Source organism: Ambystoma mexicanum, chromosome 2p (genome assembly GCF_040938575.1).
Source record: "Ambystoma mexicanum isolate Mex_15411 chromosome 2p, UKY_AmexF1_1, whole genome shotgun sequence".
Classification (NCBI taxonomy): domain Eukaryota; kingdom Metazoa; phylum Chordata; class Amphibia; order Caudata; family Ambystomatidae; genus Ambystoma; species Ambystoma mexicanum.
In genome coordinates this window covers 645,229,705-645,254,394 of record NC_090923.1, presented here as the reverse complement: position 1 = coordinate 645,254,394, position 24,690 = coordinate 645,229,705, and the positions used below count along the sequence as shown (strand labels likewise).

At 45.6% G+C, this 24,690-nt stretch overlaps 1 protein-coding gene across 2 annotated transcripts in view; it reads left to right on the top strand.

Moving 5' to 3' along the window:
• The window catches only part of IP6K1 (inositol hexakisphosphate kinase 1), a 314,598-nt gene that overhangs the window by 222,993 nt on the left and 66,915 nt on the right, over positions 1-24,690 (top strand). For both annotated transcript variants that reach the window (XM_069644190.1, XM_069644191.1), the window contains exon 5: positions 5,111-5,292. In XM_069644190.1, the coding sequence (XP_069500291.1) occupies positions 5,111-5,292 (182 nt within the window). The remainder of the gene's footprint in view (positions 1-5,110; positions 5,293-24,690) is intronic.

Here is a 24,690-nt window from a genome sequence, read left to right as displayed (position 1 = left end):
GTAAATCTCAAGAAGGACCTTTCCAACAAGAAATGGCGAAAAAAGACAACCTGGCCATTTTTGACAAAATGGGCACCCATAGGTGTCTTACTGCAGCTGTGGTAAAAACACACAATGGTAGTAAAAAGTAAAGCACTGCCACCAGCCATTAATTGTAGAAAGGGTAACATAAAAATGTTAGATGAGAAACTAGACAAAGGGGATACTAAGTACCCCTCCAACACCCTATTGTAAGATGGTGTGTGCTGGGTCTAGAAAGTTATAAAATGTAAGTAATGTCAATTTCACTTCACTGCTCTTGGAAACAGTAGTTTCACCAAGAGAAGGTATTTAAACCTTTGGGAAATCTAAGACGTCCATGTGTCACTGCACTGAAGGTGCTGTGTGACACAATGCAAAGATGATGCCTATGGAGTTTGTGTCATGATGCCTACCCCCAGGCATCCGGACCAAGTCCATCAGCCCTGGGAGCAGGCATCTAGACATTTAGTAAAACCTCAGCAGCCCCGGCTAGGGGCTATCTGGGTTCAGTCCTGGAGCCTTAGGCGCCAGGCTCGTAGTAGGAATCAGTCCTGGCACCTGAGGCGCCAGGCTCATAGTCATTACTTACCTCAGGCAGACTATGCTGCAAATGACTCCAATCCAACATGAAGCCTGAAAGGGACTATTTTTCTACAGGGACTATTTTTTACTCTGGTGTGGTTCTAGGGACTTCTTACTGGGACTACTTTTGAGGCTTTTTAAATCGCACCCGACCAGCAACACACACTTCGCGTTATTCTGCATCCAGCAGCGTAACACTCAGCGTGCCTGCAGCCTGCATCCAGTCTTCTGCCACGCCCGCCTCGAATCCGGAGCTCCTATAAACAAAGAGGAAAGAAAGGGACAAGGTTAGAAAACAAACTTATTTCTATTCCACACCTGATTCTGGATCCATCTTGTCTCCGGACCTGTAAAGAACATCATTTATGCACGCGCCGCACCTCCAGCTGCACCGCCGCGCCATACTCACCAGTCTTCACAGCATCCTTCGGGTCGGCGCTGCCTCCATTTCTTCGCCGAACTTCAGCACCTAGGAGACAAAAGAAAACCACAAAGGTGAGCCGAGGGAACCAACAAATATAATTCTTACCACCATAGACTTACCTGATTTACCACCGGAGGCATCCTTTTGTAACTCTCCATATTTTCACGTGCCGCATCTGTAAAGAGAGACAAAACAACACGTTTTCCTCGTGCAACATTTACCGGAAAGCACCGGGTAATACAGACTCTCGCTCTTACCTGAGCGCCACCAGCTGCCACAAGAGCATCTTTTCACGAGCCAGCTGCAAGACAAGAAAGCAAGAGGGGAACAAGAGTGAACATCGGACATATTGAACTCTATGACCTTAATACTTACTGGTCCTCACCAGGAACCTCCGAGTCAATACTCTCCGGAACTCTCCCGAGCTTTCAAACCAGTGAAGCAACTGGAATCGACACGCCCCTGCAAATCCCCGCAGGATGGAGAGCTCATCTTTCAAGAATATAAGGTGAGATTGCTGTGAGGGCATTTCGGAGGTGATTAGTTGGGGAGGACTGTGAGGGTGCCATCACTTGAATCCACAAGTGGCTAAATCCATCTCTCCACTTGCAGGAGAATATTTCTACGGGTTAAGCAGACAAGATTAGGAGGGCAGATCCAGTCAGTCATCGCTGCACTACGCATCACGTGGGTGGAGACCGCAGCTGTCCGGGTCCGACCGACGCCCCTGTGGGAGCCAGTTGAGCGTAACAGTTTGTCAGACTCCAGAGTCAAAAGAAACAGAGTCCAAATCACAGAAAAATACATGAGGGAGTGGGAACAGGGTCTCGCTCTCTCCAGGTTAGAGGTAAAAAGTCCTAAAGTCCAACAAAAAGAGCTGTGGGTCTCTAAGGTACAAGGGAATGAACACATTTCTGAGAATTCACCCTAACAGTCTTTCATGCCTGTGATGTTAATGGGGCTGGGGTCTTCAACCTCCTTTTAAGATTTAACAAAAGGTCCTTTGTGTCTGATGCTGCAGTCTTAATCCTATTCTCGTAGGAGCACTTTTCTTGCTGTTCAAGTAGCCTCCCTATCCTCTTTAGCTGCCCAACTGTAGTTGGACTTATCAATGGCAGACAATGTTTTGCCACTTCCTCAAGGCCTTAATTTTCTTGAGTTTTAGGTTTTGTATTTCCGATGAATACCAGTTTTTAGATGGAGTAATCTACTCCGGTCTTCGCTTCTGGGGAGCTATGCTATTCACAGCTTTGGTCATCATCTTGCTGTAAGTAGCCGATGGGTCAGCTGCTGACTTGTACTGAGCCATGTTATTTAAGTATGGGGCAAAGAACAGCGCCTCAGGAGTGAGTTTTCGAAGATTGCAACAAAGCACTTTCCTCCATTATTTTTTGACTTTCTTTAGGGTGGAGGTCAAGGGAATTTCAAAATTCACGAAATCGTGATCTGACCATGGGCATGGTTTCACTTCAACCTCATAGAGTTCCATTCCGTGAGATATAACCAGTCGAGTATTCTACCACCAGAGTGGGTTTGTTGTAGGACATGTTGGAAAAAAGTCAATGTTTTTCAATGCTTTCATAGTTGCTTTTGCCAGGGATTCTGATGAGTCGTGAAAACCCAGATTGAGGTCTCCAACCAAGACCACTTTAGATTTGTTTTTAAGAGCACAGAAAATCATTTCACTTAGATTAGCTACAAAGTCCAGCATAGCAGAAGGCAGACGATACAGATTATATAGGGTTAATGTAGTATTGGTTTTTAATTCAATTTTAACAGATGGGATTTCACAATTAGGTATTTCTATCAGATATGCCTGTCGGATGGGTAGATCATTTCAAAAGTTAAGCGCCACCCCACCACCTTGGCCATCCAGACTATCTTTTCTGAGGCTCCTGTGACCCTTCAGGACCTGCTGCCACATATAACCGTTTCAGTCGGGGCACAAATGTCAACATTCTCCTCTGTGATGTAGTCCGCAACTTCCAAGACATGTTTTACCAGCGATCTAGTGTTTTTAATAGGGAGCATTTTAAGGGGTGTATACACCTAGAGACATCCGCAGGGGTTGGAGGCCCTTTTAATAGGGTTGGTTCCTACCAGCGGGGCTTTGGTTGCACTCTCCTTAATGCTAAAGGTAGCTTCCATAGGAATCTGTGGAGGGAAAGGTGCAAAAGGAAAATCTTTCTTAAAAAGAATGCATCTTGGGCATAAATGTTATCACATCAGCGAGCCCATGGCCTGCCTTTTATCTTCTCTCCAATGTCACATTCCGAACACTTTTTTTTTTGTTCACTCCCTAGGTGTCACAAGAGCACTCCAGTATGAAATTGAATGTACAAAGTATTTTTTGAAGAAATCCGCTGTTCATAGCATCTGGACCTGCTCCTACAGGGATGGGTCTGCAGCTTCCATTTCCAGGTGGCTTTCTTCTTGTATCGCTTTCTGACATCAACTTGCTAACTGCCCACTTCATGATCTGCCTCGTGCACATTGTATGAGGACAGTCTTCACCAAGTTCTACTGCATGAAAAGGGATTTTGCGGAGGGGTCCAGGGTTGGTCAAGCATTTGTTTAAAACCTGTTCGCCTATGGAGAGCCATCTTACATCTCCCTGCTTATCTCTGTGGGCATGTTTGTGCATTTTACTGCATTCTAATCTATTTAAACCTCATGTTAATATATGAAAGATCCAGTGTTGGTGAAGGTATTAACTCTTGTTCTCCAGCATTGGTCTCTTTCATAGACTCACATGCGACTTCCGCTTACCCCGCATGTGGCTCTTTGTTCCAGTATTATGTGCACTTTATGTATCTAAAGATGGCCCCCAGGGGTGGACCTAAAGGATGCAGTTTATATTGGCCTGAAGGGTACATAACCCAAATAACAGCAGGAGAACACTGAAGTGAATACAGTTTATTGTATTTCCCTGAAACTGCTTAATGTTGCCTAGGTTTCCCAGCCTGACATGGAATATTCATGCATGAAAGATACCATGCCTGAAAGATAACAATGGGGAGGCCAGGAGTTATGAGTAGGTACACTATTCCCGACCAAGCCTAATTTCAAAAAGAGTAAGTAAGCACTGAGTAAAAGCACTGCATCTTTTATCCATAAATCAAGTAAATATTTGTATTTCCTTATAGGCTTGTAATGCTTTGTCCTATGATACATTTCTATTTGGGATACCTAGCTAGGAAGCAATGCGCTGATCAGTGGTGTGCGCCAGTATGTCACCCTATATCATTACTGCTGGAATGATCTTAAATGGGAAATTGTCCTCACCAGTTCTTAGGGAAAAAAGAGCCAAGTTAAACCGCTTCTAGGGTAAATAAACAGATTTTTTTTTAAAATACCGAAGTTATGAAGTTCTTCAAATTAAATAAATATCCTTTATGTTCATACAATTAAATTTTCACAAAAGGTAGCAGGCGCTCCTCTCCAGAGAGAACATGGCATGATAACCTGTTCTGAGGTGAGAGTTTGCAGCACATGCCTTTTGCTCACTGTACCTTTCACAGATGGGAAATATCCATTTGCATATCAGTCTTTGTCCCACCCACATGGGCAGTCCAGCACCGAAATGCTGTGGCAATTCCTCTCTGAACAAGACTACCGACATCAACCCCATACACGTGTTTCAGCCTTGTTGGGCCTCATCAGTGAGATGAAGCTGTGCCTCTCTGAGTACAGTGAGCAGGGAGACCACGTCTGGTTGCTCCAGGTAACTTGGGGTGACCAACCCCAACTTCCTTACACACATTTCACAAAAGGTAGCAGGCGCTACCTTTTACAATTAAGGTTAGAAATTGTGGACATATCAAATGCTTCAGGTAGTAATGGATGAGTGGCTGATTTGGAAGTTGATATATCTCAAACTATTACATGAAGCAATTAAGATGAGGCCTTGACTTTCAAGCTATGTGAAATGGTAATGTGACAGAAGGGTTGTTGGACTGTTCTTCAAGTTTAGAGATTAATGCCAAGTGATCACAAAACTCAAAAGCATAGAAAAATGTCTACATTGGAAATGGTATGGACTTTTTTGTTTTATTTTTGTGGTGGCTCTTTCTGTGCCTGCAGCATACAAGAGATGAAGAGTCCGAAGCTGGAGTTGCATATCCATTCAGACGTTCCATTTCAGATGTTGGATGGTAATAGCGGGTTGAGTTCTGAAAAGATCAGCTACAACCCTTGGAGCCTCCGTTGTCACAAGCAACAGCTCAACCGCATGCGCTCAGAGTCCAAGGACCGAAAGCTGTACAGTATCCTTTTCCAAAGCAATAGATTGTACACAGCATGTTGCCATGGTTTCACATGGTCCTAAAACACACTATTCCTTCAGATGTTAATGTGATAAAATGTTCCTCTAGAATGAATATTTAAAAAAGGTATTCTGCATACAGGATCTTAAATGACTTGAGATGGTGGACCATGCCCTTCACTGCAATCCTCACCCACAACACTCCTATTTCTTTCCCTTTAGTTTGGTCTCAGACAAATGGGGACACTTGCACCACCTTGTTGGGAGAATGATATTCATTGGGGCATAGGGTGAGCTGACCATTCATAATGGGTTATACCTCCAGTGCTACTTTATTGGTTGTTCTCCGCCTGGCCTCGCTGCTTCCTTGGCCTTGTTGTGAGCAGCAGGAGAGGGGCACAATGTCTTGGCCATCCCCATGCCTGTTTCCAAAACCTCTGCACCCTGCTCTCTGGTCCCGACGTCAATGGCGGCACAGGAATCGAAATAAAGATTCGATAAGCAGGATCTAAAGGCAGCTTCTGGGTATACAGCCTTAACCAGTGACCAGGCGCTGCCACTTAGCAACAAGGAGCTGGTACACACAAGTCAGATTTTCATGTAAGATGCAAATGTATCATTTTGTGCTTCAAATGATATTTAGATGTGTTCTATTGTTTTCTATATAGATTGTCCCAAACGCACAGTTAAGTTGAAATGGGTGTGTTCGTTCAGCATCACTTGAGCTGGGGAGCCAGAAGTATCTTGGTAGATGTTGGTGTCAGGCTAGCAGGATCTAAATAGCTCCCAGCTGCTCCCCCTCTATATCAAACCCTGCACCAAGGTCAGGGAGACATGGTGGCATGGGGGGAAACAGGTGTAACACGTCCTCCAGCTTCCATCTACTCCCCTGGCCCCATCCAGTTCTCAGTCTGTAGCTGTGCAGCCATGGAGCGGGATTGGCTCCAGAGGTGCAAGGAAGCTCCGCCAGGCAAGCCTCCATTTGATTTGTCCACTAGCCATTGGATAGTGATAATGGATTCTTGACGAGTATGCAATTGTGTGATGTGTATGTGGAGTATTGAGGAGTTGAGTGGCTTTTTATTTCTGAATAGTCGCTTGGAACTTTTTACCCATACGTGGGTATCCAATTCCATTGAGAATTACCTCAATGGAATTGGATATTCCACACAGATGGGTCATATCCAATTCCATTGAGGATTATATGGAATTGGATATTGCACTCAGATTGATCATATCCAGTTCCATGGAGGATTACCTAATGGAATTGGATATTTCACACAGATGGGTCATATGAATTGGGTTGGAAAGATAAAGCACTATTGTCTGCCGCAAAACCTGCCCACAACCCAAGGTGCCACTTCAACCACCTATGGGTTAGAAGTTGCGCTCTGGCAAGAAGGGTATGAGGAATATCATGACATAGATCTTCTTGCACCTTGCTGTAGATCAATAATCCTGCCTTTGATTTGGTTGAACAACCTGAGGAAATCACAGTATAAAGTACTCCTGCTCCAGACTTCATCATGTAAACCTGCTATGTAGAACTCCCTAACTGGGCACATTGATATTTCACCTTTCGAATGGATTGTGTCCTCCCAATTATTCCTCATCTTATATTTCCATATACAGCTTCAGCTGCTTCGGAATTTCTTTCCAGCAGAAGGCCCTGCACGTCCATGACTGTCGACTTGATGTTCCTCAGACGCCTCCGTCTCGATGTCGAAGTCATCGATGGTATAAAATCACGTGCAGCGACCGTTGGCTTCAGTTCTGTTTTTACACGAAAGCTATCGCTTCAGATATGGTTCCCCATCAAATCATTGAGTAAAGTCTTAAAAATTGCATCATCGTCTGCGTCTTTGACTCAGAGATCAGGGTTTAAGAAGTGCCAGGTTTATGGTGCAAGGATCGGGTGTGTCTGTGGTGCCTCGGTTCCTCTGACGCTACCTTCGACTGTAAAACCTGCCTATCGATGACGGCAAAAGCCCTGAAAGAGAAAGAGGAAAATTAGCAGCAGTTAGGTCAAAATCCCCTTCGACGACCTGTCGAAAAGACAGTCTTCAGACGAGTCGAGAAATATTCCTCCTCGTCATAAAAAGACAAAAAGATCGATATCACGCAGTGGTTCTCACCACTCGTCATCTTCCCAAAGTTCAAAGAAATGGCACCATAGGTCGCCGTCTTCGCTGTCGAGTTCCTCCTCAGAACGGGTGAAATGCCCGTCGAAATCCGCCTCCAGCTGAGTGGGAGAAGATCAGAGTCAAAATGATGCAAGAAATGTGGCCTTGACCCCCTCGAAGACTTATGGAAGCAATGCCTGTTGGGGAGAATTCTCATTTCTGTGTTAATTCCCTTCTACCTTAGAGACCCCCAGCTCTTTGCTTGACTTTAGGACTTTAAATTTTTATCCTGGAGCGAGTGACCTTTTTCTCACTCTCTCATGTGTTTTTATATCTGATTTGGACTCTGTTTCTTTTGGTTTTGGAGTCTGACAAAATCCACAGGCAGCACCTTTTTTATTGTGACACACAGCACCTTCAGTGCAGTGTCACAGAGAAGTCCTTTGGATTTCTGTTAAGGTTTAAGTACCTTCTCTTTGATAAACTACTGTTTCCAAGAGTAGTAAAGTGAAATTGACTTTACTTAGCTTTTTCTCTTTGTAGACCCAGCACACACCATATTATGTGGAGTGCTGGGGGGGGTGAGGAGGGGGGTTACTTAGTATCCCCTTTGTCTACTTTCTCATGTAACATTTTTGTTACCCTTACTACAATTAATGGCTGGTGGCAGTGGTTTAATTTGACTAGCATTGTGCGTTATTACCGCAGGCTGAATCCTCAGCTGCAGTATTGCACCCGTGGGTGCCAATTTTGTCAAAATGGCCCGGTCTTCTTTCTTTGCCATTTCTTGCTTGTGAGGTCCTTCTTGGGTTTTACTCTGAGCGCCAAGCCAGGTTTGGTCCCTTTGTTTGTTTTGTCTTTGGGATTCACAGGGGAAGCCGCCTCTGGCTCCTGCGTGTCTGGCAGGGCAGGAAGCGAGGGAGGTTCCCGAAACTCCCTATGTTAGTCTCCTTGGTTACAGGAATGCACCCAAAGGTGATTGGCTGGCTGTCTGGCTGTCGTTGGAAGACAGCCACCCTGCTGTGTGATTGACAGCTAGGCTGTGAATGAATGGGAGAAACCTGCATAAAAGGTGCAGTCTTTTGCACGGAAGGCGACCACTGGATGAAGGAACTGAAGAAGAAACTGGAAGAGAAGCTTCCTGCACCCTCCTAGACAGTTGGTTTGCCCGGTGAAGTCCTGTTGCAGTGCTGAAGCTCCAATTTAGTATCGACTCAACTGACCCCAAGACAAACTTGACAGGAACCCCTCTCCCTGCTGGCTGTACTTTTTTGCTGCTGCTGGAACCGAGTGCCAGGGGACAGGAACACCAGAATAGTGTGTCGTCTTTAAATCGGACCCGGGCTCCAGGAAGTTCCCAAGGACTCCCTCGAAGCAGAACGACGCAAGCCTGAGCCACTAAAGTTTTGTACCCCAGAAGCATGGGGATCCCACAATGTGTCCAGCTGAAACCGCGAAGTGCCGCTGATCTGGCGTAAGCCCACTGCTGTCGCCGACCTTCAAACTGTAGTGCAGGAGTCCCCAGACGTTCTCCCTCTTGTCCCCACGACTGATGCCCAGGAACATAGGATCTGCAGGACTACAACAGGAACAGAAGCCAGCTGGACCCATTTCTTTAGAACCAAGGTACTGTCTAACTAGGGGTACTTGGGGTGTGTGTGTGTGTGTGTGTGTGTAGCTTGCTTGCTCTCTACTTTCATTAGATGCCCTTTGCAGAGTTGCTTGCATCTTTGTTTTTCCCAAGCCTCCCAGCTTGTGGCCCAACACGGATTATTTTCTACAAGCTCTCTATATAACATTGTGCAAGACTTTTGTCCTATCTTCAAGAAGTGCCTCAGCTCCCCTAGACTTTGTTCCTTTGACATTGGATCCCTGCAGACTCTTCTTACCCTCTGACTTTGTGTTTCTCTGTCCCTCCAAAAAGTAATACATAAGTTACTTGTTTAGCTGGGAAAGGGTCAACCTATATTTCATTGGGAGACTGTAAAGTACTTATCTGTTCAGAGAACTTGTTAACCTTTGTTTCCTTCCCGAATCTTTCCCTTTTTTCACAATCTCAGTATTGCATTAAGTGTCCAAGTGATATATCAATGTCCACCGTGTCCTAGCTATTGAAGTCACCGGTAGGTAGGTAGGTGTGTGTGTGTGTGTGTGTGTGTGTCCGTCCCCCAAAAGGGTATCTATGTACTTAACTGAAACTGAAGGAGTGTATCTTTTGAAGTGTATTTTATTGTTACATATTGCCCTTTCTAAAGAAGGCTTATTTTAAAACTGACTGTTAAATTAATAAATAATTATTTTAATAAGGAACCTGGAGTATAAGTGTTATTTGAATACCTGTCGCTGTGAATCTCTGTTGCACCTCAACAGCTCACATTGACCCCTCTTGAGATAAGCCTGGCTGCTCAGTCACTCTACCAAAGTGTGTAGTACAGGCCTATACCAAAGATTAGGGCAAAACCTGTGCGACCATAAGGCAAGGGAAAATCTCGAGAGCTGTTGAAGGATCCATCGAGACAAATCTTCCTTGAGGAAGAAGTTGTCGGTGCCGAAAGACTACTCATCAGACCATGACAGGTCGTCGTCGCCGACGGAGATTTATATGCGGCCATTGAGGATTACAGAAAAGGTACACCATTGCCAAGAAGGGATTTCTTTGAGTCCCTTTCATTGATTTCTGAGGAAGCAGAACATTCTTCTGATGGTTCACAACCTTTTGGCCTTCGGTGTGGAACACCTGGGGTCCCAGAACTGTTGATCTCGGAGGAATCAAGGATACAAAACTTACAGGAGTACCTGCAAAATGCAAGCAGACTAGATCCGTCCCCAGAGTTAGTTTGGGAAGGGTTTTGCAGACATTGTCCAGGGTGGTGAAATATATGGGGTGGGAAAAGACCCACACCAATATATGAACATGATGATCTGACTGACATTATAGATAAAGGACCCCAGGTGGATCCTATTCCTCCTTTTCAGGGCATCCAGTAGTGACCCCAGTTACCTGACTAAGCATCCCACTCCTGAAGGTTTGGTGGTACAAGCTGCCACATCAACCTCAAAACAAAATGCATACACGACTATTCCCCAGGCAGAGATGACGAGCGTTAAGAAGCTTGGGCCAAGAAAGTTTTCTCTGCGGGAAGCAGGCCTCTAGATAAGGTGCGTACAAGGTCTTTTTACACATCAAAATCTTGTAAATACGGCAGTTTTGTTATTTTACTGTCTACATTTACACACTAGTTTAGAGCAGAGTGCAGTGCAAAGGTCAGGTTACTTGACAGAAACCAGAAGGCTTCTTTTGATTTTTATCTACATGGATGTAATTGCAAGCCATGGATAAAAACCTCTGAAACAGAATGCATTTCCCTGAAGCTTTTCAAAAAAAGAAACTGCACACACTGATGAAATGGCTTATTGCCATTCTTCTGCTATATTGCTGCTCATGGAGCAAACGGAAGCACTGTGCAGATTTATTTTCCTAGCATTTTAGGATTGTAAAATGGAAAACTAAGTTGCAATTGAGAATTCATATTTTGTAACACATTATGCTTTTTGTCCCAGTGAAAGCAAACCAGTATTGCACAATTGGATTTTTCAGGAGTTCCTGTGCTGTGTAATCATGCAGAGGCAGATAATGTTTACACTTCTAATTTGATGTACACACTAATTATACAAAGTGTGTAAAATGATGACTATGCACAGTCTAGTTTACATCCATTCAACCTTGCATTCAATGGTGTACATTATTATAAATGGTCAGTGGCAGCAGAGTCTTTGTTCAAGGGTGTGTGATTGTCATTACACCATTCACAGGTGTTCTAGCCTCTCATACCTACAAGACTGCAATTTAAACATCCAAAACCTTACTCTCCAAGAAGTGCAAGCGCTGTTCAAAAAGAAATGAGTTACATTTGTAATTGAAATAGAAACTCTGCAAAATCTGTCACTGTGATAATCCAAATAGGCATTTAACTTTATGAAGCGCTTCATACATGGTTCGTCCTACATCTAGGCACTGTGATTATTATATCTCAGTCGATACTCAAGACTCGATTTCATAGAATCTGGCGCAGAAAAGGTGCAAGGGCCGTGCACCGAGAAGGAGTCTGTGCCAGCTGTGGTGCACAGTAATCTTTGTGCACCACGCGTATTCATGGATTTCCTGAGGCATCGGTAGCGCAAGTAACAGCAAGCTGTGCGAGTAACGCCCCCACGCACAGGCAAAAGCAAGTGAAATGCCTAACACAGCACAATCCTCCGTGCCATCCCTGGGCCAGCATACAGCCACGCCAGTGTAATCGCACGAAAACACCCCGCGATCCCTGTCCACAACCCTGCGTAATCGCGCGCGAACCCTGCGTGCCCGCCCAAGAAAACGCGTGCCCTCACACGCAAGGCGTGGCTCACCCCCAGCAAATTAGCACCCCAACACCTCGCAATCCGTGGCATGCAGCCTGCTCCAGATGGGACACCCTACCCCATCACCCGTGACCCCACCCTGCAGGCAGCCCCCTCCACATGGGATACCCCCGCCCCATCTCACGTGACCCCACCCTGCAGGTAGCCCCTTCCACATGGGATACCCCAGCCCCATCACCCGACCCTGCAGGCAGCCCCCTCGACATGAGATATCCCAGCCCCCATCACCCGTGACCCCATCTTGCAGGCAACCCCTTCCACATGGGATACCCCTGCCCCTGTGACCCCTGTGACCCCACCCTGCAGGCCGCCCCTTCCACATGGGATACCCCAGCCGCCATCACCCGTGACCCTGAAGGCAGTCCCCTCCACATGGGATACCCCAGCCCCCATCAACCATGACCCCACGCTGCAGGCAGCCCCCTCCACATGGGATACCCCTGCCCCATCAGCCGTGACCCCACCCTGCAGGAAGCCCCCTCCACATGGGATAACCCTGCCCCAACCCCCAGCACCCGTGACCCCACCCTGCGGGCAGCCCCCTCCACATGGGATAACCCTGCCCCAGCCCCCATCACCTGTGACCCCACCCTGCAGGCAGACCCCTTCACATGGGATATCCCTGCCCCAGCCCCCATTACTCCACTCTTGAAGAAACCCAACCTCTGTCCACTAACTTCGTCCAACTGTTAAATTGTTTTGACAGAGTTGCTTATAATCAAATCCCAATATTTCTTGAGCAAAATCAAATTCTTCATAACTACCAATCAGGCATCCGAATTATTCACGGAACCGAGACTGGTCTCCTAGCCTTAAAATCACATCTTCTACAAGGCATGGATAAAGAGAAAATCTCCCTACTTATGATCCTCGACCTTTCAGCGGCCTTCGACCTGGTGGACCATGCCATTCTGTCCACCAGGTTAAGGGACAATGCCAATTATATCCATTGAGGCAACCCAATGGATTTCATCCTTCTTGGGCAAGTAAGAGTAGCGAGTGACCTAGCAGAAGCCAAACCTACCACCCTCTTGTATGTGGTTCCGCAGGGAGCATGTGTTTCCCTGTGCTTCTATAATATTTTTATGATCCCTCTTCTTTCATATGCTTGAACAGGAAGGGATCATATTTACAAATTACGCGGATGATACACAATGCGTCATCCCCATTTCAGGCTCTCATTCCGAGGACAAAATCTATATTAATAAAGTGTACCAAAGGATACAAAACTGGATGGTGGCAAACGGCCAGGCCATCAACAGCTCAAAAACCGAACTTTTGCACGTTGGGTTGGAAACCAATCTTAAGAAATTGGGCACGACATACAATCATTTCAACATAGACAACTGTATTATTGAGGTTATGAGTAAGGTGAAGACCCTAGGTATTTTGATACAAATCTGAACATGAAGGCACAGGTGAACAGCTTGATCTCCTCTTGTTCCTATTTCATTAAACTTTTCCGCCATCTGCGACCCCTTCTATCTCAAAATAATTCGGAGACTCTTGCTAGGGCCATAATGGGATCCAAATTGGACTATTGCTGTAGCCTGCTGGTGGGCATTACTCAATCTGACTTTCAACAACTCCAGGTAATCCAAAATGGGGTGGTCAGAGTTGTTAAATGCCTTCAGGTGAGAGACCACGTATCGGAGGCAAGATAAAGTCTTCACTGGCTCCCGATCCAGGATAGGGTATCATTTAGGCTTCTACTTATTCCCCATAAATGCCTGATGGGCCAGTTGCCTCCATACCTCACGGAAGCCATTGTAATCAAACATAGCACTAGGTCCTTAAGATCAGACAATACCAACCTTCTCGGCACCAACAAGGCACGGAATGGAGCCTTTGGTATAGTGACCCGTCTGGCCTGGAATGCCCTATTACCCACGTTAAGAACCTTATTCTCTACAAAGACCTTTAAGAAAAAGCTTAAGACTTTGCTTTTCTCCTAAGGTCTTCTAAGCCAGACGTTCTCTCATCCACTGGGAGCATGGGCCTCTCCTAGAGGTTTCTGTGTTGTTCAGTTCAATGTTTGGTAGTCGGCGCCCGTAAATCCTAGGGCACCTGGTCCGCGTTATAAATGTCTAAACAAACATCTGAAAGAATGGTGAGGCATTACTCCAGATGCACGGGCATTGGAAACTGTTGCCCAAGGTTACTGCCTTCCCATTCTAAAAAAAGCTGCAGTCATCCACCAGGGAACAACTCTTTGAAAGTTTCAGATCCGCTCCTTATGCAGGGAAATCTTTACCCTGCTAGAGAAAGGTGCTATTGAACCAGTAGCTGTAGCTGGGAGGAACAATGGTTGGTACTCCCCGTACTTCCTAATTCCAAAAAAGGATGGGGATTGAGACCCATTTTAGACTTGAGAGACGTAAACAAATTCCTCAGGAAGGACAAGTTCAAAATGGTTACCCTTTCTCAGATCCTTCTGGCTCTCTAGCTGCAGGACTGGATGGTATCATTGGACCTTCAGGGTGCTTACTTTCATGTGCCAATCCATCACAAGCGCAGACAGTACCTGAGGTTCGCCGTTGGCGGTTCTCATGATCAGTTTCGAGTTCTGCCATTTGTGCTGACTTCCGCCCAATGGTTTTCAGCAAGTTGATGGCAGTGGTGGCAGCGAGTTTCAGGAGAGGGGGTGGGATTCACGTCTACCCCTACCTGGATGATTGGCTGATCAGGGCCAGTTCCCCAGAACAGGCCCTGGAACAACTCGGCTCCACCTGTCCCTCCTTCACAGACTGGGCTTCTCCCTCAACTTCAAGAAGTCTCACATGATGCCATCTCAAAAGCTCCTATTCATTGGAGCAGTCCTGGATACATGCCTGGGAAAAGCCTTGCCACCCGAGGTGAGGGCTCAAGACATTCTGCAGATGGTTACCAAATTCCAGAGTGCCCAGCGTCTCCCGTCCATTGATTTTCTGAGGTTGGTCGGCCTCATGGCATCCTGCATTTTTCTGGTGCCAGAGGCGCGCCTGAGAATGAGATGTCTCCAGTGGGCTCTCAGGACTCAATGGTCTCAATTCTCAGGCAGGATGTCGGATCTCCTTCAGGTTCCAAACAGTCGCTCAGGATCTCCTGTGGTGGGCCTGCAAGGACAACATTTTGAAGGGAGAACCTTTTTGGCAACCATGGCCGGAGATAAAGGTAGTAACGACATCTCACTCGCAGGATGGGGAGCACATACCAACGACTTGACAGTCTGTGGTCGTTGGTCTCCATCGAATTCCAAACTATATCAACCTTTTGGAGCTGAGAGCAATCGGACTAGCGCTGAAGGCCTTTATGCCCTCTGTACAGGGAAAGAATGTCCCGATAATGACGGTCAACACAGTGGCCATATACTACATCAACAAGAGCGGTGGTGTAGGGTAACTACCACTGTGCAGAGAAGCAATGCAACTCTGGTACTGGGCAATTTGAGAAGGAATCGCCCTATCCGCAGTTCACCTAGCCCGAGTGGAGAACACGGCAGCAGACGCTCTGAGCAGGCAGAGCACAGTCTCCTGTGAGTGGGAACTAGCTCAGGGAGTCCTTCAAGAGATCTGCACCCTTTTGGGGACCCTCCCCAAGTGGATTTGTTCGCGACCGGTGTCAACCGGAAGTGCGAGCGGTACTGCTCAAGGAAATTTCCCCTAAGAGGAGCTCTAGGAGATGCGTTCGTAGTGGACTGGCAGTTTCCACTCCTATACGAGTTTCCTCCAATCCCAGTCATTCCTCAAGTCATCAGGAGGTTCAGGAAAGCATGATCCTAATTGCTCCGGATTGGGCCAGGAGGACGTTTTCCCCGGACCTTCTGGACATGTCCATCTGCCCTCCAATACATCTTCAAATAGGAGAGGTCTCTTTCTCTTTCGCTCCCCTCTTTTTCCCCCCTCTCCCCTCTTTCCTCCCTCTTTCCCCTTCTCCTCTCCCTTTCTCCCCCCTTTCTCCCCTCTTCCCCTGCTTTTTCCCCCCTCTTTTCCTTTGTCTTTCTCTCACTTCCCCTCTCTCTTTCTCTCTCTTTCGCTCTCGTTCTCTCTTTCTCTCTCTCTCGCTCTCCTTCCCTCTGCCCATTTCACGCATGGTTTCTGAGAGGTTGCGATACAAGGATTGGGACCTACCGGAAGACGTAATGGAGATTTTGCAACAGTCTTTGTACCGCTGCTGTGGGAACACATTTTGAAGCTGGTGCAGGGATAAGAATGAAAACCCATTTACATGCAATAGTGTTATCATTTGTGTTACACTTGGCCAACTCCGAGCTCCAGGTTGGTACAGTCAGGGGGTATCTTGCAGCGCTCCTCTGAAGAGGTATCTTTCTTCAAGATCCCTCTTGTGATACAATTCTTAAAAGGACTGACACATACATTTCCCCCAGTCCCATTTCAAGTCCCAATTTAGGACTACAACTTGGTGTTGAGATTTCTAATGTGTGCTCCTTTTGAGCCCATCCATTGTATTGTATTGTTTGTTTATTTATAGAGCGCACCTGGCCGTTAAGCAACTGGGCGCTTGGAAAAAATAAAATCTTAAGTTACAGCTACATAAACATGTTACATTTCTTATGTTACAGGATCATATATCAAGCATTTCTTATGTTACAATGTCAGATGACTTACATGTGGCATGTTACAGTTTCAAGTATTTTACAATAAATGTACAGAGTATTAGGTACAGTTGAGGCATTTAGCAGTCGTTGGTGTGAAGCCAAAGTTTGACGTTAGCTTTGAACACATGGAAGGAAGGGGTGGCTCTGAGTGCGTCTGGGATGGAGTTCCAGAGATGAGCTGCTAGACCTGGGAAGCTGGACCCACCAGTTCTTTTCAGTTTAAAGTTGGGGATTTTGATGCTGTTTGAGAGGGCCTTTCTGATGGGTCGTTCAGAAGTGTACTTTGTGAATTTCTCTGTGAGGTATGCAGGTGCTTTGAACATTACACACAATTGTCTGAATAACAGAGTTTTAAATTTGATACGGTCATTGATGGCCAGCCAGTTGACGGCTCTTCTATGGACAGATGTGTTGCCCTTTGAGAATACCTAGGGCTGTTCTAAGGGCATTGTTCTGCAGGTTTTGGAGTTTGTTGATGTTATGTTTACTGGTGCCTAGGTACAGTGCATTGCAGTAATCTAATTTGGAGAGGATGAGGGCTTGCGCTATGGTGGTACAGCTGTCTGTGGATAGGTAAGGTTTACAGGCGTGTATAAGTTTGCAGGTGTAACTGGTTGCTGAGGCTGTCGCATTTACTTGCTTGTCGAGGGTGAGAGCTGAGTCTAAGTAGAATCCTAAGGTTTTAACTTCAATGGCTACCTTGATTTTGATGCCATCAATCGTGATGGAATTGTACAGATGGGGTAATTTAAGTTTACTGGTAGACTCTATGATTAAGAGCTCGGTCTTGTCGTCGTTAAGACATAGGCCATGTGTGGCCATCCAGGTTTAGATGATTTGGTAGATTTTATTTATGAGGCTGGTGTCCTTTTCATAGTCACCCTGGATTGGGATAAGAATCTGGGTATCATCAGCGTAGTTGGTATATGAGACCCCTAGTTTGTCCAATATATCAAAGAGAGGCTTTGTAAAAATATTGTACAAAGTGGGAAACACATGACCCTTGAGGGACTCCACAGGTGATGGGGACTGGATCCGCTGCTGCTGTAGGTGAGAAGACCCTTATGGTTCTCTGGTCCAAGAATGAGTTTATCCACGCTGTGGCTTTTGTGGAGAAGTTGGCCGCTGATTTGAGGTGATTACAGAGTACCTTGTGATCTACCAGGTCGAAGGCAGCTGATGGGTCTAGGAGTAGGACAATAGAGAGGTTTCCTCTATCTTTGCGCTCGTCTAGTTGGTTTTTAAGATCAAGGAGAGCTGTTTCAGTTCCATGTCTCGGTCTAAATCCTGATTGTCTTGTCCTTAGTAGATGTTGATTTCCAGATAAGATTGGATCTGTAGATATGCATACCATGCCCATACCTGCCCTTTAAGGCCACTACATCACCCCGAGGAGTGTGAATTTCAGGCCTTGTCGTGCAAGCCTCCTTATACATTCTTCTATAAGGACAAGGTGAAGCCGACATTCTTACCCAAGATTGTGTCTGAATTCCATGTAACTTGGAAAATAATGCTAACCTTCTTTTTATCCTCCTTATCCTGGAAAGGAAGACGATAGGTTACACAGGCTTGATCCAAGGCATGTACTGACATTTTACATCTCCAGGATCTCTAAAAAATAAGACCCAATGACCAACTTTTTGTAGGTTACACGGGCCACAAATTGGGTATGGCAATTTCGAAACAAACTTTGTCAAGATGTATCATTTTAGGAATATCTGAATGCTACAGATTAGTAGGAAAGGATTCCACAGAGGGTCTTGAAGCTCATTCAACCACGGGCATGGCTACCTCCTCTGCATTATAGAGGGGTGTCCCAATTAAAGATATTTGTGCAGCAGCCACACAGTGGTCCGTACACACTTTTACCAAACCCTATAATCTGGACTCTTCCTCAAGCCGGGAAGGTTTATTTGGAAAGGCAGTGCTACATTCTGTGCACACAGACCTATGAAGGATTTTCTTGCAGCAGAAAGCATTTCTAATACAGAGCCCTCCCTTTTGGGCTGAATGCAGCACCAAGAATTTTCACCAGCTCATAAAGTTTCCTTCGTCTGAGGGTATTGCACGTCTAACCCTAACTGGATGATTGGTTGAGGGCAGATCCACTCTGCATGCTTCAGCCTTTGCCCACCTTCTGGTAGATACCCTCTTCCGTCTCAGATTCTTCTTCAGTTTCAAGGAATTCACTCTAGTCCCACCCCTGACTCTCTTTCTTTGGAATTGTATGGGACTTGCAGGTTGCAAGGATCTTAACATCCAAGCGGGGGGGGGGGGGTTACAGACATGTCACTTGCCATGGGCTGATGGTGCCCGTGGCTCCTTCAATTGTTCGCAGGGTGTGTGCTATATGTTCGACTAGACTGCTTGAAGATGAGACTTTTACAGCTACACCTAGCGTGTTCAATAAATCAGGTGATGAGTAAGTAGTCGGATTGCATCCAGATTCCTGTGTGCCTGTCAAGACCTGGCATTGTGGGGCGAGGACAGCAACCTGAGCTAGTGAGTTCCCTTCCAGGAAGCCTTTCCTAAACACGGTTTCACCACAGTCTTGTCACTCCATGGCTGTAGAGCACTGCTTGGCTCTATAAAGATGCACATACTTTGGTACTTTCAACAGAAGCTCCTTCAGATCAATGTTCTAAAGAGACAGATCATATTCAATGGCCTCAAGACCTTCCTCACTGTGCTTGATGGGTCCTCGTCAAACTGACAGCACTATGTCCATGTCTTACCACACTGAACAAGCAGGTGAACAAGATCCCCACCCTTTTGTCACCTGGTGGTGATATGGGACTGGGCCCATCGAACATCAGTTGCCTAAAGGCTGTTCCATCTTCCTGGTCTACCGATCTCCTGAGTAGACTAATCATCTAACCACGAGTAGGCCAAGTCATATTTTTGCGCTTGGCACGGTCTCGTGGGCCTCTTTGCAATGTCCAGTAACTGCAAGTGCTCTTTGCTTCCAGAGTCTAAGCGAGGTATTCTAACTACAGAAATTTGGCACTCATCTGGATCACGCCACAGTGGCCAGCTCGCTTCTACTCCTCCGACCTGATGTAGTCCAGACAGAAGGGCCCCTTTCCCCTGCTGTTTCTGCACTAGCTCCTAAAGGGCAGGGTTCCCAACCCTGCCCAACAATTGCTCGAGTTAGGAGCATTTTCCCTGACCAGTTGACCTTCAGCATCAGGGGTTGTCGTCTGACAACATGAAAATTCAGGCTGCAAGAATGGATCAGATCCTGCCATTGGTAGTTAGATAATCGCATCAACCCTATGCATTGCCCACTTTGAGGTTTTCATTTGTATCCCCATTCTTGGTCGGATCTGTCAGCTACTGGCGCTTACCACAACCCTCCGGACATTTCCTTCTCCACCTCACTCAGTGGTGCATCATCACCTAGAAAGTTGAACAAGGCTTTTGCCCTCTGCTTTCTCGATCTCTCCCCTCTCATATATGACTTAGCCGTGGGACTTCCACAGCATACATCTGCCTCTCTCTCTCGCTCATCCGGTATATATTGTTGTGGCAACTTTGCCTCACAAGCCCTTTAAGCCTTTGTCTTCCACAGACTTTAGGTTCCTCGCTTGGAAGGTTTCCCTGTTGGTGTCCCTTACATCAGCACGCATGATTAGCTAGATTGAAGCATTTTCTGCCCCAGAGCCCTACACCATGTTCCACAAATGGGTTGTTTTAAGGACCTACCCATCTTTACTTCTCAAACCGGTCTCCTCGTTCTACATCGAGGAGGCTGTTTTGCCTGCATGGTTTTCTAAATCCCCAGTTGCCTACTGATGCTGTTCTCCATTCCCCTCAATGCCAGGGCCGCTCTCGAGTTCTACCTGCACAGAATAAAGTAGTTTAGGAGATCCAATGCACTTTTTTTGTTCGCTTCGGAGGCCAGCATCCAGCTTCCCAGTCTGGTTTCCTGGATTCAGACATTGACCACTGCTATTTCATGCAATAGCATGCTCGACCTAAGCGCAGGCACACTCAAGCTATTGGAGCTAAAGGCAGGGCAATGTTCTTCCAGCTTAATGTCTTATGAATTGTGATTAGTGTTCAGATGGATATATACAATCTGGACTGGTGGACAGATTTTAGGAGGCTACCTTAGCTGTAGTGAACAGAGAACTTTGAGAGGTTAGCCAAAACCCAATCAAGGCAGCCATGGAGAGCAGTGTGAGGGCGGTCTGGGGTCCAAAATGAGTACACACAGTGAAGCACAGAATAATTCAATTTCGACAGGAATGTAAAGGAAAAAAATGTATTCTAGTCCTTTACACACACTAAAACATGAAACGAGCAGGTGATTATCGCACAATACTCAATAAACCGGTATACATTCACCCTAGTTTCTTAACATGCATTGACATGACTTAATCAATTAAAGAGGTTATTAAATTGATGCAGTAAATATGGAACAAAGTCACAAGTTAGTTTCCCTAATTTGAGCAGTTAAATCCCTAAAATGAATGGGGCTTTTTGCCCAAAAGTCACAGTCGCCACAGTGCTTCTCCCTAAAATGTAGTCTCTGTTGTAAGTTCTCATTGTACTTGTGTTGGGGAGCACAAAGAAGATATTCAACAAAGTTACTAGGTAAGTAGTTGTGTTCTTCAAGGGTCGAAATTGGCATTTGATGATCAGGAGCAAAAAGCAGCTCCTGGGTATCTGGCATCAGTCGTTAGGCAGGTGCTACATCTCGGGAGCCTGGAGCTAGATCTTGAGTGCAAGATGCAACAAACGTATACATTATCTAATATGCTTTTAAGTGTCCCTTAGGTGTTCCTTTATTCTCTTTTATGCTTATTCCCAAACCTACACAGTTAATATCACATAGCTATGTTGGTATTGCACCACTTCTAGCTCCCAGCTGTTGGCAATTTCGAACCCTGTTCTTATCTTTCAGATGGTAATACTCCGGTTTGATGACCATAAGACAGTGGTGTGGAATGTTAGGACACAAAGGGACTGGTTCCCAATGTTCTATGGAGGACAGGGGGAGACAAATGCTGTGTTTACTTGCCTCCCTGACTCAATTTTCCCAGATAAATTGATGTTGAGTGGGGGTCACTGGCGGTTGGTTCAGGTGAGAGATGCCCAGAACGTGTGGGCGCAAGGATTTTTCTGCTCCAGTCCAAATGCAAGCTGCACCCCCTGGCCATGGAGACATGCAAGATTCACCAATGCAGACCTCTTCAGGACACTTCACAGGATGGAGGAAGGCGAGTTCCAGCGATGGCCACCGCACACAGGCGGCAGGCGTCTTTCCAGTCAGGGTTAAAGGAGCATCTCTAGGACAAGAACCCTTGAGGCGTTCACACTGAAATCTCATCGGAAATGGGACTTGTACCACATGCTGGTGACCACCAAGTTTTGGGTGGAACAGTGACGCTTCTGGCAGGGTTGCCCATGAGAGAGCTCCTCGCTGCAGGCTTTGCAAAATAGACACTGAAAATGAGTCGCTGAGACCTATAGTGGTGGGCAGCCAGGCGATCTTGGATGCCAGGACTCTTTTTATGGGCAAATATCTAAGCTGTCATTTATACAATAGAAGCTGAACTGTTCTGGTACAGATGTTATTGGGGTAGACTGTTTAGCTACGCATTAGAGTATTGAGGCTCCTTGGGCACCTGGGACTTTTTGATTGGTAGTAGGCAAGAAGTTTTTTGTTTGGAATATTAGTTAGATTTATGTGAGGATAAATAAACTGTATTCCTTTTATAATGACTAAACCTAGCGTGCTTGTTGACAGCTATGTATCATACCTATGCAATGATATTTATGCTTCCAATTTATATGAATCAAACTGTGTAATTGGTTTTCTCTTTTAGTCCGACAGAGGTATACAGCAATACAGATACATAACTGAGCGCTTTCCAGAGGTATACAACAGTACAAATGCATAATGGAGAGCTTTGCAGAGGTAACAGAACAGATCTATAGCAGGGGTAGGATACAGAGGGGCACAGAGGAGGGGTACAGCTGTACTGTATGGCGGGGAAGAGAGGAGTGGGTGGCGTCTAGCGAGTCAGGTTGGGCGATGTCATGGTCTAGGTGTTGAGGAGTTGGACTCCTTGAAGAGGTGGGTCTTGAGTTATTTTCTGAATTGTAGGAGCGTGGTGGTGAGTCTGATGCTGACTGCTGATGACGATGCTGATAGTGTTGAGTCATTTTAATTGTTTTTGTATTCTCTTTTTTTCTTTTGTGAAGATTATTTTTTAAATAAAACACAATAAAATAATTAAAGAAAAAAACACACAACACACACCACCCACCACTTTGCCTGGCAAGTTCATGACCTTATATGGGATTTGCTGACTTGGCAAAGCAGGAAGAAATCCAAACTACAATATAGCCAAAGAACGAGCGCAAATCTTGTGGCCTTGCCATTTTTAGGGCACTAGCCATGTTTGGTAGCCATATGCAGTAAACACGAATGTTCACCCTAGAAATGGCACAAAATAAGGATATATATATAAAAGTAACCAAAAAGCTAGGGTGATACAAAAATATCCCCATTTGCTCTGCATGGTAAGATGCTGTGTGCAAGATTTAAAGTTAGAAAAAGGTACAATGGAAACCTAGTTTAAGTCTGAAGGCTTTACTTCCCCCTCAAAAAGGCAGATCAGGTTAAAAAACAAAGCAAAAAGATTTGGGTCCATAGAAACTATGAAGGGACCGTTTCCAAAAGAGAAATATTTCCTAACAATCGGCGGCACTTTCTCAACACCCTCTGCCTTCTGCAGAAACTGTCTGGACACTAGCTCCAGAGAAAAAGGCTAGCTTTGGGTGAGCCGTCCTGAGGAACCTCTTTGCTTTTATTAGTGGTGCGCCTTCCCTTCTTTTTTTCTTTTCTATGACGCCTCCATTCAGTATGGAGGGAAGGGGAAGGGATGTACGAGTAGGAAACCTACACGCTGAAGTGACTACTTTACTCTAGTCCAAAGTCCCCTTTCCTCCATACAACACCAGGGCTCGAAATTGCTGCAAACTATTTATCTCCTGGTTATCGCCAAAGGGGGGCCTGCGTAGCTGGAAACCAACAGCTACCAGCAGCTACTTTGTGGAAACCTAAAGGATATTGGATAATATATAATGTATCATCAAAAAAGATGGTTTGCATTTTAAACACAAGTTAGATTTGCCGTTCACTAGGTACTAGTGCACTAGGTACTAGTTTAGCTTCTACCCAACGGGTGATGCACAATACTCAGGACTTTTTCTTCTGGTCAACAAAACCTAATTGTGATCCCTGCAAGCCACACTCCGTCCTGTTAGTTGGCTACAACTACCCAACCAGTTTACAAAGGATTGAAGGGTGAGGCAGTATGGGTGGGTGGGTATGCCCAGGCATGCCCTTGCTTCCATCATATTTAAAACTGAAATTAATGTTGTGCTGCAAATGGCTCCGGTCACTTTTATGCGGGAAGGACTCCAATCATTATGTAGGAAAGGGGACTAGGAGTAGAGTAGTCACTACAGTGAGTGACTTTACTTTTATCCTGAAGAGCCTGGTTTGCTTGACGATAACTGCTATTTGGAGCTACCTTTTACTCCCAGACCAACCAGTGCTGTATAAAATACCTATGTGACAGTAACAATCTATACAGCTTTAGGACCTGGCTAGAAGATTTAAAGCCTAATTGATCCTATGCATCATATGCAATTGGCTTAATGTTTTAGTTTGCATCTCATGTTTGATAAATTTACAACATTTTAGGTTACATTTTCATGTTTATGGCAAATCGTCCTTCACATGCGAGACCCCCAGCACGTTTTGCTGGGATTGTGGGTCCTGAGAGTGAGTGGGAACCTTTTTTTTTTTCCCATTCATCCATTCTTGTACTCATTTTTTTTTTTATAGGTTTCATTTTTCTGACTCTCCATACTTGTTTTGTGAATTTATACTTTCCTATAATTGATTATGCATCTGCATTTTACTATTGCAGCACACATCACTTTTTGTGCATTGTTGCTGGGGTGCCCCTTGGGCTTCCCTTCTTATTTTTCTTGGGTTCCTTATATGAACTACTGTTCCCAAGGGTAGAAGTATACTTTCTATCCTTTCTACAATCCCCATTGTGAGATCAGCACACCCTACCTTATGTGGAGTGCTGAGAGAGTACATAATATCCATTTTCACACTGTTGCTGTACCTTTCCCCGGTTACCTACTTACCTTGCAGAACACACGTGCTCAAGGATAGAAGAGATTTGTATCCTTCTCTATATGTTATGTTGAGTCCAGCACACCCCAC